Source organism: Thermobia domestica, chromosome 3, assembly GCF_964235325.1.
Source record: "Thermobia domestica chromosome 3, izTheDome1.hap1.1, whole genome shotgun sequence".
Taxonomy (NCBI): domain Eukaryota; kingdom Metazoa; phylum Arthropoda; class Insecta; order Zygentoma; family Lepismatidae; genus Thermobia; species Thermobia domestica.
Window position 1 is genome coordinate 131,619,953 of NC_137456.1, and position 19,778 is coordinate 131,639,730.

At 36.8% G+C, this 19,778-nt stretch overlaps 1 protein-coding gene across 6 annotated transcripts in view; it reads left to right on the forward strand.

The window, feature by feature from the left end:
* The window catches only part of LOC145680743 (uncharacterized), a 488,043-nt gene that overhangs the window by 39,505 nt on the left and 428,760 nt on the right, over positions 1 to 19,778 (forward strand). For all 6 annotated transcript variants that reach the window (XM_081751705.1, XM_081751706.1, XM_081751709.1 and 3 more), the window contains exon 2: positions 15,478 to 15,545. In XM_081751705.1, the coding sequence (XP_081607831.1) occupies positions 15,478 to 15,545 (68 nt within the window). The remainder of the gene's footprint in view (positions 1 to 15,477; positions 15,546 to 19,778) is intronic.

Here is a 19,778-nt window from a genome sequence, read left to right on the forward strand (position 1 = left end):
TTTAGCGGGAAGAGCAGCTGAAACCTCTTATACTATATTACTACTCTATGTTATCATGTGTATGTGCTGCAGGGTGATTTAGGCCAGATATACCATATTGTAAGATGCCATCATTGATATACAATACTAATGTAATATTATTGATAAGTTTTTAGTTGTCGATTAAAACATTAAAGTAAGTATTAGTTACGAAAGACTATAAGTAACTTATACTGTACATTATATTTAAGAGATTATATGCTATTGTGCCTCACTACGTTGTTACTAATATCTTTATATTTCAAATGAGTGTTTTATCTACTGAGCTCTAAGTCCTACGTTGATAACAAATATAATCAATTGCAAGAATTATCGTTTCTTATCTTAAGCTGTTGTTATGCCTATTATTGTCAATCAGAATTGCAGTTTTCCCAAGTGAATCTATTTTTTAAAATTATTATTATTATTCGTTGTTTTTCTTTCCTCTTCTCCTTCTTATTCTTCTCTTTTCATGTAAGTGACAGTTTGGTTTTGTCCAATGTGTTTAACCTTTTCAACATATAGTATGAAAATCAATTAGACTTTGACTTCGAAAAAATCCCGACCAAGATGGATTTTGATGTATACTTTTACTTTGATGACTTCATCATATCCTGAAAAATACATTTAATTTAAGCCGTGGGGTCTTTTTTGGAGAAAAAAGGGGGAAATTATAGGTGTTTTCAATTACCTCGAAAGTTATCACTTTTGCGAAGAAAATAGTTGAGGAAAATTGTAGTTTATAAAATTCTACACAAAGATCCTCAGACCTTTTCTCGTAGAATCAATCGTTTCAGTGATACAGACAGAAATAGGGTGAACTTTTAAACTTGAGACTGCAAAATATTTGGAAAAATAAACATCGGACGGAAAAAATGTTCCAAATAAAATTTTAACATTTTAGAGGAGGAAATTTGCCTGTAATAAATTAGCTTGCTCCCGCTCCTTTTGGAAGTGAGTTGGGGAACTTTGAAAGCTTAAATCGGGACCCCTATTTTTCATTGTAAATTTGGATTCTACATAGAAAAATAAGTAAATTTTATTCGAAACATTTTTCCTAGTTCCTGATAGATGGCACCGTAACCAGTGGAAACTAGTTTCACTAGGCTTTCTTCAATTGGGAGCCTCCATGTTGATTCCAGAATAAATTAGCAATAAACAGGTCCAATCTTTTCTCTTAAACATCTTCTTGGATCGTGGTAGATGACATTAAAGATGGCCTTGCATTCGGCGTGGATTCAGATAATCAGATGTGTCGTTCATGGTAATATAATAAGATGCAGATTGTGGGTGGGGGTATAATCAGATGTGGGCATGGTAATATAATAAGATGCAGTAATCGTAGTTGGCTACCAAGCATTTTATCTGCTGTATCCATCCGTGATCCACATCCACAGTACCTTACAAATTATCCGATATTTTTTATTCGACACTTACTTATTTAATTGAGAAAGATGTTAATCTAATTGTTCAATAGGTTTGTTTATCAGTCATTTCATTAACTTATTTTGTATTAGTTTTGAAGTGTATTTTATTCTACATTTTGAGTGGTACTGACACCACATTCAATTAGTCGTTGATCTGTTTCATTCGTTTTGAACTGTGTTCACTTGTTTTTCACTTAGATTTGTCTAGTTCCTTTATTTATTTTTTGTTATATTCTGTATTGTCATATGAGTTATAGTGTCACTCCATAAGTATGGATTATCTGTCTATACAATAGAAAATTCAAATAGTTCTGATTTATGAAAAATTTGGTAGGGTCTTACGTCACCAAATTTCTATTATACTGAGCTTTCCTCAAACATAAAAGTTATGAACAAGTCTCAAGAACTAGTGAAGAAACATGAAACGCATTACTGCATACACACTTTTAAGTTGAGCACTTCGTAGCTGAAAAGTGAGAAAGAAGGGGATGTACCTAAAACAAGTACCCCTATACTGAGATAACGTGTAGAAAATTGGCTCCTTCCCTATCAACTTTTGATCAACTATGAACCATAGTTAAATAAAACACGAGTCTTCCTATTGAAAAGAGGAAACTTAACTACTTGTTGTTGAATGTAGTGCCATCTATCACGAGTAGTGAATAGTACTGTTTATTGCAGATTTGTTCTAGAATGAAACACGGGGTTCCCAATTGATGAAATCTCAGTGAAACTTACGGCGCCATCTATCATGTATTGAGAAAAAGTTTCGAATAAAATATATTTATTTTTCCTCTTACCGTTAGAATCCGAATCTACAATAAAAAAAATAAAATAAAAAATAGGGATCCCCATTTGAGTTTTCAAAATTGCTCTCCACTCCACTTCGAGACTAATTTTATAACAGGTGAATTTCCTCCTCCAAAATATTAACTTCTTATTTTGAACATTTTTAACCAATATTTATTTTTCAAGATATTTTGCAGTCTCAAGTTAAAAACTTTACTCTTTTCTGTTCAGACCTACAGTAGTTCGGTCTATATATTTGAAACGATAATTCAGTGTATATCTTTGAAACAATTTATTCTACGAAAAATAAATCTAAGGACCTTTCTTGTGTAGAATTTTATTATAAACTACAGAATTTTCTTCATAACTATTTTCTTTAAAAGAATTATCAATTTCGAGATAACCACAAGGATTCTAATGCTTCCTTTTCCTCTTAAAAAAAGAAAAAAAAAGAAACTCACGACTAAAATTAAGAGTACTTTTCAGGATATGCTGAAGATCGCAAAAATAAAGATCTGCATAAAAATCCGTGTTGGTTGGATTTTTTTCGAAGTTTTTTTTTGTGTGTAATTTTCTTAGCCTAAACAGCGTTCAACTGAAAAATAATTACTTAAAAAATTTAAAAGATATATTAACGGATTTCACTGAATTCGTTGAGGTATTTCGTGGTCTAGCTTGGAAGACTATAATCATGTACCGGTACTGTTGAAATTTATACGAAACTACCGGGGAAGTTTTCTTTTTCAAAACAAAAAGTGAATGATTAAAATCGGTGTACTTATTTCAAAGTTATGCGTAAACATATTCAGAATATATATGAAACGGGTCGAATTGAGAATCTCCTTTTTCTTTAATCGATTTAATTTTTTTGTACTAGCTCCTCGTGGCTAAGCGGTTAGCACACGTGCCTTTGGCGTGGGAGACCCGGGTTCGATTCCAGACAGGAGCTCATGTGATTCCGATCCTACGTTCATTTGTAGGCTCTTGCTTCTGGGACTCTCTCTCTCTCTCTATATATATATATATATATATATATATATATATATATATATATATATATATATATAGAGAGAGAGAGAGAGAGAGAGAGAGAGATTGTAGCGCCCCAGAGGGCCCTAATCCCTGGTAGGCTACGGCTAAGTTTGATGTTCAGTGCCAGGGCACTGAGTTGATAGATATATGAAAAGGGTCGCCACCTGTGCTAATGCTATGACACAGGAGAAGAATAGCAACAGATGCTAAAACTATATAAGATTGCGCTGAATTAATGTGTTAATAAAAGAACGAGAAAAGGAAAAAAAAAACTATTAGTACAACGGTAAAACGAATCCAACATGTGCGAGACTGCCCCCTGTACACTCTACGAATGCACAGAACACAGCCCTTCCCTTGTGCTGTGATTTCCTTACCTATTTGAAGCTTATGAAAATGCCAAACCTGAAATACAAGGCTGCAGAGTTAATTTCGCAAAACATAACACTTATGGTAGGGTGTTGCAACATTTTATTTGACTTAAAAACATTCACAGATTTAGAATACGGGATCTCACCAATTATTACACCAAAATCATACTGATGATACCATTGTGAATACTTTCTTAGATAACCCTGCAATGTTATACTTATTGACTTGCTCAGTTGCTTAACTGAATAAACTCACACCTATCATATGGCTATACTGTAATTGAAAATAATGATATGGGATTCAACACTCTTATAAAACAAAAATATTGGAACATATACATATATATTTCTATAAAATTGCATAACGAGTAATATGACACTAACAGATAATAGGATAAATGGCTCGAGCAAACGTAGATTTACTTACCACGACTAGTCGGGTTTACACTAATTATGTACTACTCAGAAATATAATATGATGCACTTGCTAGTAACCACCATAGGAGTAAGGAACCCCAAAGAATCATCATGCTAGATAGGTTCTCGCTACATCGTATGTAAACATAAGACAAGTGACTCGTCCCAAATGAATGAGGACATGAATGTAAATAAAAGGGTGGACAAATTAGACAAGTGTAAATATTAGACATTATAAGTAAAACGGACAATGCATTGCTGAACGTCAGTGCCGATCAGGATGCTAGGTACAAGTGAGCATCATAATTATACAGACGCAATGCTCTGACTAACAAAACCCATGTAATCGTCAAGTAGTGGCGTATTTGGACAGAACTTAAAAGGAAACGACGGTAACGTAATCCATATAGACTGACAACAGTAAAAGTCACACCAGCTTTAAGTGGAGAAACAAAAGGACAACATATTGAATCAACTTGTGCTAGACGGCCAGGTGTCTCCTAAATACTGAAAGCACACTCCTGCTTCCGACAGTGATAAACTCAATACACAGCAGTTAACTAGACAATCATATAGGTAGTGGTGTTCCTATGGCTTACTTCGGCGTTGATAAGTGCAAACAGACAATCGTCCAAATTACATTCTTAAGACGGGCATCAGCGAATCCACATACGGGCGCTATGCAATATGATTCCAATTAATCAGCAGCAGAAAAGATAATTCTGTACAAAGCAGAATTATGGTCAGCCTGCTACGAAGGCGGGCACACACAACACAGGGTACTTACCCTTCTGACAGGTGTAAACAAGCAGAGACTGCTATACCTTACATAAATGCACTTGCACTATTAACGGAACGCATTTCCAACTGGACACTAAGAAATACACACTAACTGCTATTCAAAACGCATACGATGCACAGAAACTGAGACAGAATAACTGATCACTGTTGTGGAGAACTTCCCTTAAGCTATAACGTCTAGAAGATAGAACATGAGGAGAATTCTTCATCTTGCACACAACTCGATCTGGGCAGGCGAGAGCTGGGGGGCACCGTCGCCAAAAGCAAACACACCGATCCTGATGCTGAAAATCCATGACGTTCACTGGACAGTTTAACAGACAATGAAGATAAAGTATATATTATGAATATCAACGGAGATTTTGACTGATAAGTAGCGCTATCATAACATCGTACTGAGGACATATTAATTGAACGCTTCGTAAGAGACACAAATAGTGTATTGATGAAACTTAAACGTGTAGATATTAACTCTTATGGATAGACACTTCAAATTGTAAGCCTATGTACAAAGTTCCATTCCAACTTCTTGGGAGAATGCTGAATTCTTGACTTCTTAAATTGTCACTCGGGAGAACTGGATCACATAAGTCACCAGGTTACGTACGATTAAATGGCTAAACAACACAAGCAAAATTAGCAGGAACAAGTGATAAACCTGTATCCGTACTTGCCACTTGAATAAATCACAATGATGACAATGTTCTGGATTCCACTTCCGGAATGTCATATTTTCACTGGCAAATTTACCATAAACTCCTGAGGCTTCCATATTACATAAAGGCACGGATATTTCTGAATAGGACAGATGATGAAAGTACTTACTTCTGATACGCTTCACGGACATTGCGAATGAGTTGGGGGGGCCCCGCTGCTAAAGATTTAAGTGAACATTAGATACATCATTTCTGACTGCAAGTAAAAATATGGCTCACTGGAAAACATGATGAGCAGTCCGCTCTGAGAATGTTATTCACTAGATATTTGAGTATGCAGAAGTAACTGAACAGAGCCAACTTAAAACAATACACCTTCACTAAGATGGTTCACGTGGCAGCCTGGGCTAATAAGTGTATCCCAACTACATTCGGAATTTCATATTATGCTAAATAGTGGCACACTTGCCAAAACCTGTGAAAGTGTTCCTTGAAGCATAAAGTGAAGCACACAGCCTGTCAACCTTAACGATGGCGGCTGTAGATTAGAGATTAGACATAGTTTATCAACGCGCACCAAATTAATCATACCATGATGTCTTCGTGTTCGACTTCCAGTACCCAGAATCATTTGCGCGAACCCGCGAACATGATGCTTCGGCAGGGTTGCCAAATACAAAAGGATTACAAAAGGTAAGTAATAACTTGTACTAATAATACAATTGTAGATTCATTTACAATGGGGCGTTACAACCTCGCCCTGGTTGAAGAAAAAAAAAACTTTGACCAAATAGTTTTTTTTTTTTTTTATAAGTACGTATTCACCAACAATTCCTGGCGCTTCTCCAGAGAACAGTTGAACAACTTAACATTATCTAAATTATAAGTACCAATCCATTCATTGTTTAAATTAACCAAACTTACTGCGTTATTTTCTACACCTATGACCAAAAATGGACCCAAATACTTCAAGAAAAACTTGCTAATGGTCTTATCCATCATAGAGCTATGCTTCTGATTTTTTACAAAAACAAGATCACCAATTTTAATTTCGACACCTTTAGTTTTCACTTTAGAATCATTTTTCTTGAGACTTTTCTTTGTATTTAACAATACTGACTGATGTCTAAACTTATAGTCTACTTCACCAAACTCTGAAGGCCAATCTAATTCTTTCTTGAAATTATCTAGAGCTGAGAAATTAAGAAAAAGCTCTGAAGGAGCGTAACCAGTAGTAAGAGATATAGAATTATTTAACAATGACTGAATCTCTGATAATTTTTGACTCCATTGAGTATGGTCTTTGTTAATAAATACTCTTAACAAACGAGAAACTTCTGAATGATATCTTTCTACAGGATTAGATTTTGGATTATACGGGCTCAACAACAAATGTTGAATGCCATTTCTGCGACAGAAACGACGCCACAGGCAACAAACGAACTGTGCTCCCCTGTCCGTAATGAGTTCCTGGGGAATAGGATAATGGTAAAAATACCTTTTAGTAAAAATGGAAGTGATCTCTTTAGCATTAGCATTCCTTACTGGATACAACACAAGAAATTTACTATAGACATCTAAGACAGATAATATGTAGGAATAAGAGTTACTCTTTGGTAAACGCCCTATAAGATCTACACTTAATTTACAATGTGGGCGGTCAGCCTCCACATGGCAAATTTGATGTACCTTGGCCTGTGAACATGGTTTAGTTGTTGCACAAATTTCACAATCATTTATAAATTTAGCAATGTCACGCTTCATATTCGGCCAATAGAAAAGTTTTCTACAATGTAAGTAACATTTCCTGGAACCAAAATGGGCTTCCTTATGAATTTCGTCTATTACTACATGAACTAAACTTTTAGGAATAATTAATTTCCAAACATTAGATTGCTTAACATACACTAAGTTTAAATGTTTACAATAATTTAAATTAACTTCATTCAATTTAGTTAAACATTTACTAACAAAAGCATCATTCTGTTGTTCTTTAGACATTAGCTGTAAGAAAGAAGATTGAGTTAAATTTCTAAACACAACATTCACCATGTACATAGCACTACCAGACTCATCCTCATCAGGAGGATTACGCGAAATGACATCAGCAATATAATTCTCACCAGAAGACAGGTGTTCAAACTGCAAGTTATAATCCTGAAGTTTTAGTAACAACCTAGTGGTTCTAGCATCTAAATTACGGATAGTTTTAAGATGCGTTATGGCCTTGTTGTCTGTATGGACAACCGTTTCTCTACCAAGAATATAATCTGCGAATCTCTCACACAGAAATACTACTGCCAATAATTCTGTCTGGAAAATAGACAATGACATTTCAGTGGGCTTAATACGTCTACTGGCATAAGAGATAACTCTAAATTCGTCACCTTCATACTGACCAATATATCCTCCAATAGCTATAGCAGAGGAATCTGAGAAGATGTGAAAAGTTTGACTCATGTCAGGCAATGCTAAGGCAGGAGGAGAAATTAACTCTTGCTTTAATAGTTCAAAAGCTTTCAGTTGCTCTGGGCCGAACTGAAATTTCACTTCCTTGCGTAGAAGGTGCACTAAATCTTCGGTTAATTCGGCGTAATTGTTAATGAATTTGCGACGCCAATTAGCTATGCCCAAAAATTGACGTAACTGCTTACGAGTTCTAGGCACAGGAAAATTTCTAATAGTTTCATTCAGCTTGGAGTTAACCTTAACTTCTCGGCCAGATATAATGTGTCCTAGAAATAACAGTTCGGGAAACAGAAATCTACATTTACGAAAATTTAAAGAAAAGTTCAACTTGTTTAACGTATACAGGATAAATTCTAAATGCTCGAAGTATTGTTCTATAGAGGGAGAAAAACAAAGAAGGTCGTCTAAATAACAGGAGACAAAATGTTTTGTGGACAGGTCGAATATACTGTTCATAACGAAATGAAACAAACTGGTGGCAGATTTCAGTCCCATCACTAGGTAACGAAAACAATATTGTCTACCTTCAAATAAGAAAGCTGTCTTCTCATAAGATTCTTCTTCTAAGGGTAGACAATAATATCCATCTTTACAATCAAATGAAGAAAACACCATAGAACCTTTGAGACGAGCTAATATATCTTGTATGGGCTCCACTCGCACGTTAGCAGATATTACCTTTCTATTCAGGTGCCTTAAATCCAATGTGGGTCTAATAGACTGCTTGTCTGCCTTGTAGACGCAGTGCACCGGGTTTAAATACGGTGACAATCTCTCTTCAATGACTCCCCATTCTAACCATTTTTGCACGAGTTTTCTAAATGGTTCTCGCATTGAGTAGGCTATCGGGTATGGCTTGCACACCACTGGCTCGTTATCGGTAAGTTCGATCTTCAGCGGCTTTATCTTTACTGGCCTAGGTCTCTCAGAGAATAATTCTCGGTACCGAATTAATAAATCTACTAATCTTGACTTAACATCTTCCGTTAAATCAGTTCTGGACAAAATAGTATCTTGAATTTCGCTCACGGGCACCAAATAATCATCTTCCTGGTTCACTTCTTGTATTAAAGGTTCTGGTTCCATTGAACTTATCCATACGGAGTTCAGATTCAACTTGGCTGGCTTGCCGCCTAAGTCCTTAAAGGTAAGGATACGGTTAGCAAAGTCCACAACACAACTGTATTTACTCAAGAAAGGAGTTCCTAAAAGAACGTCTGACTTCATACCTTCCACAATGAAGAAAGGAACTTCGAGAACATGACCAGAGAATTCTAGATATAAAGTCTTTTGGCCTTTAACTCGGTGTTTGTTATCACCTACAAAGGCTTGCAAAGTTACATGCTTGGCTGGCACGAGCTTGGCGGTGGGTAACACTTCTACAATCCTTTTCCAATTATCGTAACTCAAAAGGTTAGCTTCGCACCCACTATCAATTATACAGGATAGGGATAAACCTGCTATCTGGCCTGACAGATAAGGTGACTTTACGAAAGTGCTATTTTCATTGACACTGTCAAGAGAATTTTCATTTAAAATAAAATAAACTTGAAGAGGAGACTGAGTGAACCATGTACCGTTAGTTCGGTTGGATAATATAGCTTCTGGTCGCTTACTACAATCTTGGCGGGCTCCAGGCGACCGATCAGGAGTCTGCCCTGTTAATTTAAAGTTGCATTACATTGAGCATAAGACTCAGAGACAGTTTGTGAATTTACACCCATACTTTCATGATTGTTCCTATAATTAGGACAATGATTACAATTACAACAAGATGAAATAGGTTCAACCTGTTCACAGGAATTCACTGATTGATTATTAGCATTTCTATTAGAATTTCTATTTCTAACATTTACTCTTCTTACGTTATGATTAGCCTGTCTGTTGTTAGAATTACTCTGCCTATTGTTAAAATTATTGCTACTATTGCTATTATTACGGTTACCAAAACCAAACCTTCTTCTGTTATTACGCCTAAAATTGACATTATTGCTATTACTATTGTTATTGCTATTACCAGGAGGATTATTACCTAGGTAATCTTTTACATTAGCATATCCCACTTGAGCCCATTTCTCTTTAGTGGTTACCTTATTCTCAGAATTGGAATTCACACTAGAGCTACCTTGTTCATTATTGTTTTCATTGATCATAGTAGTAGCAAGGTTAACATCAAAATGCACATTGCGTTTCTTACTCTTACTAGGAGTGTCATTGTCATTACCTGCTTTACGTTTGAAATTAAATGACTCTAAAGACACTAGAGGACTGTTTAATAACTTAGTTTTATCAGGTACTTCCAGCCGCATTAGGCGCTCAGCGAGCTCAGAAACAGAAGTGATTTCTACTTGACTTAAAGTAAACTGATACTCTGGAGGTAAGGTATCAATTAAATAATCCACTAATTCTATTTGTGACATGTTATTCTTAAGCATTCTTAAACCTTTAGAGAGTTTCCACACAAACTCAGAAGCTTTTCCGTGAATGCTGGGGTTATACTTGGTGGACAGCAAATATCTCCACTGGGCCCTACAAACTTTTGGATTGAGATACTGCGACAAGAAGAGACGTTTAAAGTCATGATATGAATGAATTTGATCTGAGACCTGTGAGATCCAACAAGCAGCAGAATCTTTCATGGCTCTCATAGCAACTAACACTTGATATTCAGGATCATGGTTCAACAACTTAAAATTCTGTTCTAATTGTTGCAAGAAATCAAGCGGAGAAATTTCCAACACATTACCTGTAAACTCAGGGAAATGACTCAAATCTGACAGACGTAACGATTTTAGACCATGACCATTATTATTGTTACCATTGATGCTAGATAGTGGACAACCGTTAGACAAGAAAGAGGGGATATCTGGCTCCAAGGTGGAAGTTCTTGGGTAGGCAGAGTCACCTCGACCGACACTGACTGACGAAACACAAGGCAAATCATTCCTATCTTTAGCATGCTGCGAAAGAAAAGGGTTGAATAAATTATTTCGCTCATAACTAGGAAAACCATCAGCTTTCCGACCGTTCAAACCTTTGTCATGACTAGGCTGAGAATGAGTACAATGACTATGCGGCATACCATGGGAAGAAGCAGTAGAAACACAACTAACATTGTTAAAGAAATGCTGTACCTGGGACAGATTAACCTTGGCAGGGCGAAAACAAGAAGTAGTGGTTACTGAAGTAGTTCCAATCAAAGGACTAGAAACAACCACTGGAATTTCAGACTGACTACTGCTCTCACAAGTACTAGGATTAACAAGACCTAGAAATCTTTCAAAGTCTGTGAAGTGTCTACGCTCCACGCTAACAACATCAGAATTGAGCTGGTTACTTTGCTCTTCCACTTCTTCGTCATAATCTTGATCAAAAAGGCTATCGACCTTCTCCTTCAAGGCTTCAAGTTCGTCCCGTAGTCCTAAACAAGAGTTGCTGGTCTGGTGAATTTCTTTCACTTGGGTAGACAATGCTTCCAATTGACGCTTACACATACTGTTGTCTCTTAAACAATTAAGCAGGGTTTCTTCCTGAGAGGCTAAATTCTCATTTACCACTTCCAACTGATGATTCAATTCCGCCGTGTTGTTTTCCAATTGGTTACTCAAGGCTGCTATACGAGCATCCTGCTCTTTGATGTGGCGATCCACGGTGTCCTTCAGCTCAGACATTTCCTTTTCTACAACTCCAGAAATTTCGGTAATCACTGTCGCTTTGACTTGAGAAACTTCGGTGGATACGTCCAACCTTAACTGCGCGGTTTCTTCTGTCACCACTACTTTTATAGAATTTATTTGAGTAGTGAGCTGCGCTAAGAGCTCAGAGAAATTAGAAGCAACACCAACTTCACTACTACTTCCACTTTGACTCTTCTCTACCAGAGATCCAGTGTTTACATCTTCTAATTCAATAGTATTATCTGCTAAATCCGGAGATTGTACCAAACATGAATTACAATCCCACGAAACATTGGGCTTGCCCTTTTCGGCAAAAGCTTCTTCACTTAATCCTGCACACTGTCTACAGTACCAAGAATTACAGGATGTACACTCTAATAAAGTGCCTGAATGACCACACTGACGAGTTTTCCTCTTAGACTTGTTCATTCCGGCACTAACAGTTTAACACATGCACTAAAATTACAAGAATACACTGAAAAAATAGTTTATTCGACGTTAAACACTTAATTGACTTTTACTTCACTGATATATGATGCGGGTCCCCAACCCAATTCGACAATGTCAACAAAGAGCGCTGCACCTCACCTACGATGAAAGTTAACTTAAGACAGTAAGACTTTTTTTTTTTTTTTTTGGAAAATTCGAAGATGACGGTATCCAACTTCGGAAGCTAAGGAATATACAAAATGTACAAGATCCTGATAAACAAGATTGCAATACGATGCCAACAAAATTCTATATAGAGAAATAAAAATAGAAATCACTAGAACACAAGAAAAATCAAAAGGTACCAGCTGATATCCTGGCTGGGTCGCCAAAAACAAGCAAACCGCTGTAGCGCCCCAGAGGGCCCTAATCCCTGGTAGGCTACGGCTAAGTTTGATGTTCAGTGCCAGGGCACTGAGTTGATAGATATATGAAAAGGGTCGCCACCTGTGCTAATGCTATGACACAGGAGAAGAATAGCAACAGATGCTAAAACTATATAAGATTGCGCTGAATTAATGTGTTAATAAAAGAACGAGAAAAGGAAAAAAAAACTATTAGTACAACGGTAAAACGAATCCAACATGTGCGAGACTGCCCCCTGTACACTCTACGAATGCACAGAACACAGCCCTTCCCTTGTGCTGTGATTTCCTTACCTATTTAAAGCTTATGAAAATGCCAAACCTGAAATACAAGGCTGCAGAGTTAATTTCGCAAAACATAACACTTATGGTAGGGTGTTGCAACATTTTATTTGACTTAAAAACATTCACAGATTTAGAATACGGGATCTCACCAATTATTACACTAAAATCATACTGATGATACCATTGTGAATACTTTCTGAGATAACCCTGCAATGTTATACTTATTGACTTGCTCAGTTGCTTAACTGAATAAACTCACACCTATCATATGGCTATACTGTAATTGAAAATAATGATATGGGATTCAACACTCTTATAAAACAAAAATATTGGAACATATACATATATATTTCTATAAAATTGCATAACGAGTAATATGACACTAACAGATAATAGGATAAATGGCTCGAGCAAACGTAGATTTACTTACCACGACTAGTCGGGTTTACACTAATTATGTACTACTCAGAAATATAATATGATGCACTTGCTAGTAACCACCATAGGAGTAAGGAACCCCAAAGAAACATCATGCTAGATAGGTTCTCGCTACATCGTATGTAAACATAAGACAAGTGACTCGTCCCAAATGAATGAGGACATGAATGTAAATAAAAGGGTGGACAAATTAGACAAGTGTAAATATTAGACATTATAAGTAAAACGGACAATGCATTGCTGAACGTCAGTGCCGATCAGGATGCTAGGTACAAGTGAGCATCATAATTATACAGACGCAATGCTCTGACTAACAAAACCCATGTAATCGTCAAGTAGTGGCGTATTTGGACAGAACTTAAAAGGAAACGACGGTAACGTAATCCATATAGACTGACAACAGTAAAAGTCACACCAGCTTTAAGTGGAGAAACAAAAGGACAACATATTGAATCAACTTGTGCTAGACGGCCAGGTGTCTCCTAAATACTGAAAGCACACTCCTGCTTCCGACAGTGATAAACTCAATACACAGCAGTTAACTAGACAATCATATAGGTAGTGGTGTTCCTATGGCTTACTTCGGCGTTGATAAGTGCAAACAGACAATCGTCCAAATTACATTCTTAAGACGGGCATCAGCGAATCCACATACGGGCGCTATGCAATATGATTCCAATTAATCAGCAGCAGAAAAGATAATTCTGTACAAAGCAGAATTATGGTCAGCCTGCTACGAAGGCGGGCACACACAACACAGGGTACTTACCCTTCTGACAGGTGTAAACAAGCAGAGACTGCTATACCTTACATAAATGCACTTGCACTATTAACGGAACGCATTTCCAACTGGACACTAAGAAATACACACTAACTGCTATTCAAAACGCATACGATGCACAGAAACTGAGACAGAATAACTGATCACTGTTGTGGAGAACTTCCCTTAAGCTATAACGTCTAGAAGATAGAACATGAGGAGAATTCTTCATCTTGCACACAACTCGATCTGGGCAGGCGAGAGCTGGGGGGCACCGTCGCCAAAAGCAAACACACCGATCCTGATGCTGAAAATCCATGACGTTCACTGGACAGTTTAACAGACAATGAAGATAAAGTATATATTATGAATATCAACGGAGATTTTGACTGATAAGTAGCGCTATCATAACATCGTACTGAGGACATATTAATTGAACGCTTCGTAAGAGACACAAATAGTGTATTGATGAAACTTAAACGTGTAGATATTAACTCTTATGGATAGACACTTCAAATTGTAAGCCTATGTACAAAGTTCCATTCCAACTTCTTGGGAGAATGCTGAATTCTTGACTTCTTAAATTGTCACTCGGGAGAACTGGATCACATAAGTCACCAGGTTACGTACGATTAAATGGCTAAACAACACAAGCAAAATTAGCAGGAACAAGTGATAAACCTGTATCCGTACTTGCCACTTGAATAAATCACAATGATGACAATGTTCTGGATTCCACTTCCGGAATGTCATATTTTCACTGGCAAATTTACCATAAACTCCTGAGGCTTCCATATTACATAAAGGCACGGATATTTCTGAATAGGACAGATGATGAAAGTACTTACTTCTGATACGCTTCACGGACATTGCGAATGAGTTGGGGGGGCCCCGCTGCTAAAGATTTAAGTGAACATTAGATACATCATTTCTGACTGCAAGTAAAAATATGGCTCACTGGAAAACATGATGAGCAGTCCGCTCTGAGAATGTTATTCACTAGATATTTGAGTATGCAGAAGTAACTGAACAGAGCCAACTTAAAACAATACACCTTCACTAAGATGGTTCACGTGGCAGCCTGGGCTAATAAGTGTATCCCAACTACATTCGGAATTTCATATTATGCTAAATAGTGGCACACTTGCCAAAACCTGTGAAAGTGTTCCTTGAAGCATAAAGTGAAGCACACAGCCTGTCAACCTTAACGATGGCGGCTGTAGATTAGAGATTAGACATAGTTTATCAACGCGCACCAAATTAATCATACCATGATGTCTTCGTGTTCGACTTCCAGTACCCAGAATCCCTTGCGCGAACCCGCGAACATGATGCTTCGGCAGGGTTGCCAAATACAAAAGGATTACAAAAGGTAAGTAATAACTTGTACTAATAATACAATTGTAGATTCATTTACAATGGGGCGTTACAAGATAAAATATAAAATTTATTCTAAAGTTGTTTTTCTTTCTTTTAAATTTAGGGTCTAACGCTGATAGATGACATTCAAGACCAAGAAATGTTTCTTCGTCTCATCGACGACTTCATCAGGTATGTAGGTCTTATTAGATATTCTCATAAGTATATTTTGTTATTTCTCAAATTATGGATAGTAAAATAATAGAATTGCTATGTAGTTTCATTATTTGGTTGCTATTTTAATCTGTGTAATCTAGTGATTTTTCATCTTTCTTAGTATAATTTGCTGAGTTGCAATCGTAGTAATGCAGTGATATCATTTCCTATAGATCTGTATAGTTCTTTATCACTTAACGAATAAAGTGAATATTAGTAACCGTGTTGTATAATATTTCGTGTGTTACAAATGTACTTCAGCACATTAATTGCTTTTTAACATGTCATCGTCATTTACTTCTACAATATCAGAGAAATGAGGACTTTTTTCCGGATAAGAGTAAGTTGCTTAAACCAAAGCTGAAGTCTGATATAGGTTTGCAATATACCTAGAAAAGTCGAAAAAGAAAAGAGGCTTACTATATCACGTAACCATCGCTGCGAAATAGAAATATAGGAGATATGTCCATTCTTTTATGGGCTGGACAATATGCAACCTAGAATACAGTAGTGCCATTTTGGCTGTCTAACTTGAGGAGCTTCTGAGGTACTTATAGCAGGAGTGGCAAATACATTGACCGCGATGGTGTCTGTTCCATACTGTCTGCATCGATCATTCTTGTTTTACAAGTTGCTCTAGTAAAGTAGTGAACATATAAGTAATTTTTAATCATTAATTTTTTTAATGAAAAGCAGCTCTCAAATTTGAAAAAGTTAGCCATCCATTCTCTAAAGGTTGATCTATCCCCTCGTCCTTCAGGTAAGCATTTTAAAAAACCTAAATAGCCAAGGCTTCTTCTCTATAGCTGCCTTGAAGTATGGCAGGCTAGAAGTATGTCAAGCCAACGATGTGGATTCGTTTAAGGGACAAATAAATATAAATTTTATATATATAAGAAGATTACAAAAACAGAATGATGAGCAAACCTAACAGCGGACATGAGATTCGTCAAAGGCATTACAGAAAAGAAGAAGGAAATGAAAGATCAAATAAGAGTAAAATACACTCAGCTAAGAGAATGTCATCAGGGACACAGTGAAAAAAAAAAAAAACAGTCTACGTTTACAGTTGTCCAAGAGACGATAAGTAAGGTTTTCTCATCTCATATCAGGCCCGAAACCAGGTACAGAGATTTGGGGGGCCATGAATATGTTAGGGGGGCCAAATCATTAAAAGTTCTCTTACAAATATCTAAATTGTGCATTTTTATTGAGATCTGGAGGGACCACGAAAAGTTTAGGGAGCCAGGCCCCCATAGCCCCCTCTGGTTGCGGGCCCGTCTCGTATTGAAAATTTTGTTAGTCTTTCGTCTCGATTCTCGGAAAGCTTTTTCGACTCGGCTCGTCTTGTTTTGTAAATTTATGTGCAAGATTTATGACCTGATTAAAAAAAATCATCTAGAAGTTATCAGAATCCTTCCGTGTCACGAAAGCTCTGTGAAAGAAGTGATATAATAACATTTAAATCATTTTTTTTATTGAACTATATTGTATAATGACTTACGCACCTTTAAAAGATGATAAATACTCTTTATTGTGTTCGTACAATCACTTTACCAATTTATAGTTTTTATACCATAAATAATGTAACACTTAAACAGTGTGTGGGATCTAAGACTTGGATGAACTATAGATATACTGTAGCGCCCCAGAGGGCCCAATCCCTGGCAGACTACAGCTAAGTTTGATTGCTCAGCACCAGAGCACTGAGATGATAAGTATGTGATAGGGGTCGCCACCTGTGATCTGCTCGGAACACAGGAAAGAAATAACAACAGATGGTAACACTGTATAAGATTGCGCTAAATCAGTGCGTTAATAAAAGAAAAACAAGAAAGAAAAAAAAACTTTTAGTACAACGGCAAAACGAATCCAACCTGTGCGAGACTGCCCCCTGTACACTCTACGAGTGCACAGAACACAGCCCTTCCCTTGTGCTGTGACTTCCTTAACTATTTGAATCTTATGAGAATGCCAAAGCTGAAATACAAGGCTGTAGAGTTAATTTCACAAAGCATAACACTTATGGTAGGGTGTTATAACATTTTATTGGACTGTAAAACATTCACAGATTAAGAATAATGGATTTCACCAATTATTACACTGAAATACTATTGAAATTACCATTGTAACTGCTATCTGAGATAACCTTGCAATGTTATACTTATTGACTTGCTCAGTTGCTTAACTGAATAAACTCACTCCCATCATATGGCTATACTGTAATTGAAAATAATGATATGGGATTCAACACTCTTATAAAACAAAAATATTGGAACATATACATATATATTTCTATAAAATTGCATAACGAGTAATATGACACTAACAGATAATAGGATAAATGGCTCGAGCAAACGTAGATTTACTTACCACGACTAGTCGGGTTTACACTAATTATGTAATACTCAGCAGTATAATGTGATGCACTTACTAATAACCACTATAGGAGTAATGAACCCCAAAGAAACATCATGCTAGATAGGTTCTCACTACATTGTATGTAAACATAAGACAAGTGATTCATCTCAAATGAATGAGGACTTGAATGTAAATAAAAGGGTGGACAAATTAGACAAGTGTAAATATTAGACATTATAGGTAAAACAGACAATGTATTACTGAACGCCAGTGCTGATCAGGATGTTAGGTACAAGTGAGCATCATGATTATACAAACGTAATGCTCAGACTAATAAAACCCATGTAATCGTCAAGTAGTGGCGTATTTGGACAGAACTTAAAAGGAAACGACGGTAACGTGATCCATATAGACTGACAACAGTAAAAGTCACACCAGCTTTAAGTGGAGAAACAAAAGGACAACATATCGAATCAACTTATGCTAGACGGCCAGGTGTTTCCTAACTACTGAAAGCACACTCCTACTTCCGACAGTGATAAACTCAATACACAGCAGTTAACTAGACAATCATATAGGTAGTGGTGTTCCTATGGCTTACTTCAGCAGTAATAAGTGCAAACAGACAATCGTCGAAATTACATTCTTAAGACGGGCATCAGCGAATCCACATACGGGCGCTATGCAATATGATTCCAATTGATCAGCAGCAGAAAAGATAATTCTGTACAAAGCAGAATTATGGTCAGCCTGCTACGAAGGCGGGCACACACAACACAGGGTACTTACCCTTCTGACAGGTGTAAACAAGCAGAGACTGCTATACCTTTCATAAATGCACTTGCACTATTAACGGAACACATTTCCAACTGGACACAAAAGATATACACACTAACTGCTATTCGAAACGCATACGATGCACAGAAACTGAGACAGAATAACTGATCACTGTTGTGGAGAACTTCCCTTAAGCTATAACGTCTAGAAGATAGAACATGAGGAGAATTCTTCATCTTGCACACAACTCGATCTGGGCAGGTGAAAGCTGGGGGGCACCGTCGCCAAAAATAAACACACCGATCCTGATGCTAAAAATCCATGACGTTCACTGGACAGTTTAACAGACAATGAAGATAAAGTATATATTATGAATATCAACGGAGATTTTGACTAATAAGTAGCGCTATCATAACATCGTACTGAGGACATATTAATTGAACGCTTCGTAAGAGACACAAATAGCGTATTGATGAAACTTAAACGTGTATATATTAACTCTTATGGATGGACACTTCAAATTGTAAGCCTATGTACAAAGTTCCATTCCAACTTCTTGGGAGAATGCAGAATTCTTGACTTCTTAAATTGTCACTCGGGAGAACTGGATCACATAAGTCACCAGGTTACGTACGATTAAAAGGCTAAACAACACAAGCAAAATTAGCAGGAACAAGTGATAAACCTGTATCCGTACTTGCCACTTGAATAAATCACAATGATGACAATGTTCTGGATTCCACTTCCGGAATGTCATATTTTCACTGGCAAATTTACCATAAACTCCTGAGGCTTCCATATTACATAAAGGCACGGATATTTCTGAATAGGACAGATGATGAAAGTACTTACTTCTGATACGCTTCACGGACATTGCGAATGAGTTGGGGGGCCCCGCTGCTAAAAATTTAAGTGAACATTAGATACATCATTTCTGACTGCAAGTAAAAATATGGCTCACTGGAAAACATGATGCGCAGTCTGCACTGAGAATGTTATTCACTAGATATTTGAGTATGCAGAAGTAACTGAACAGAGCCAACTTAAAACAATACACCTTCACAAAGATGG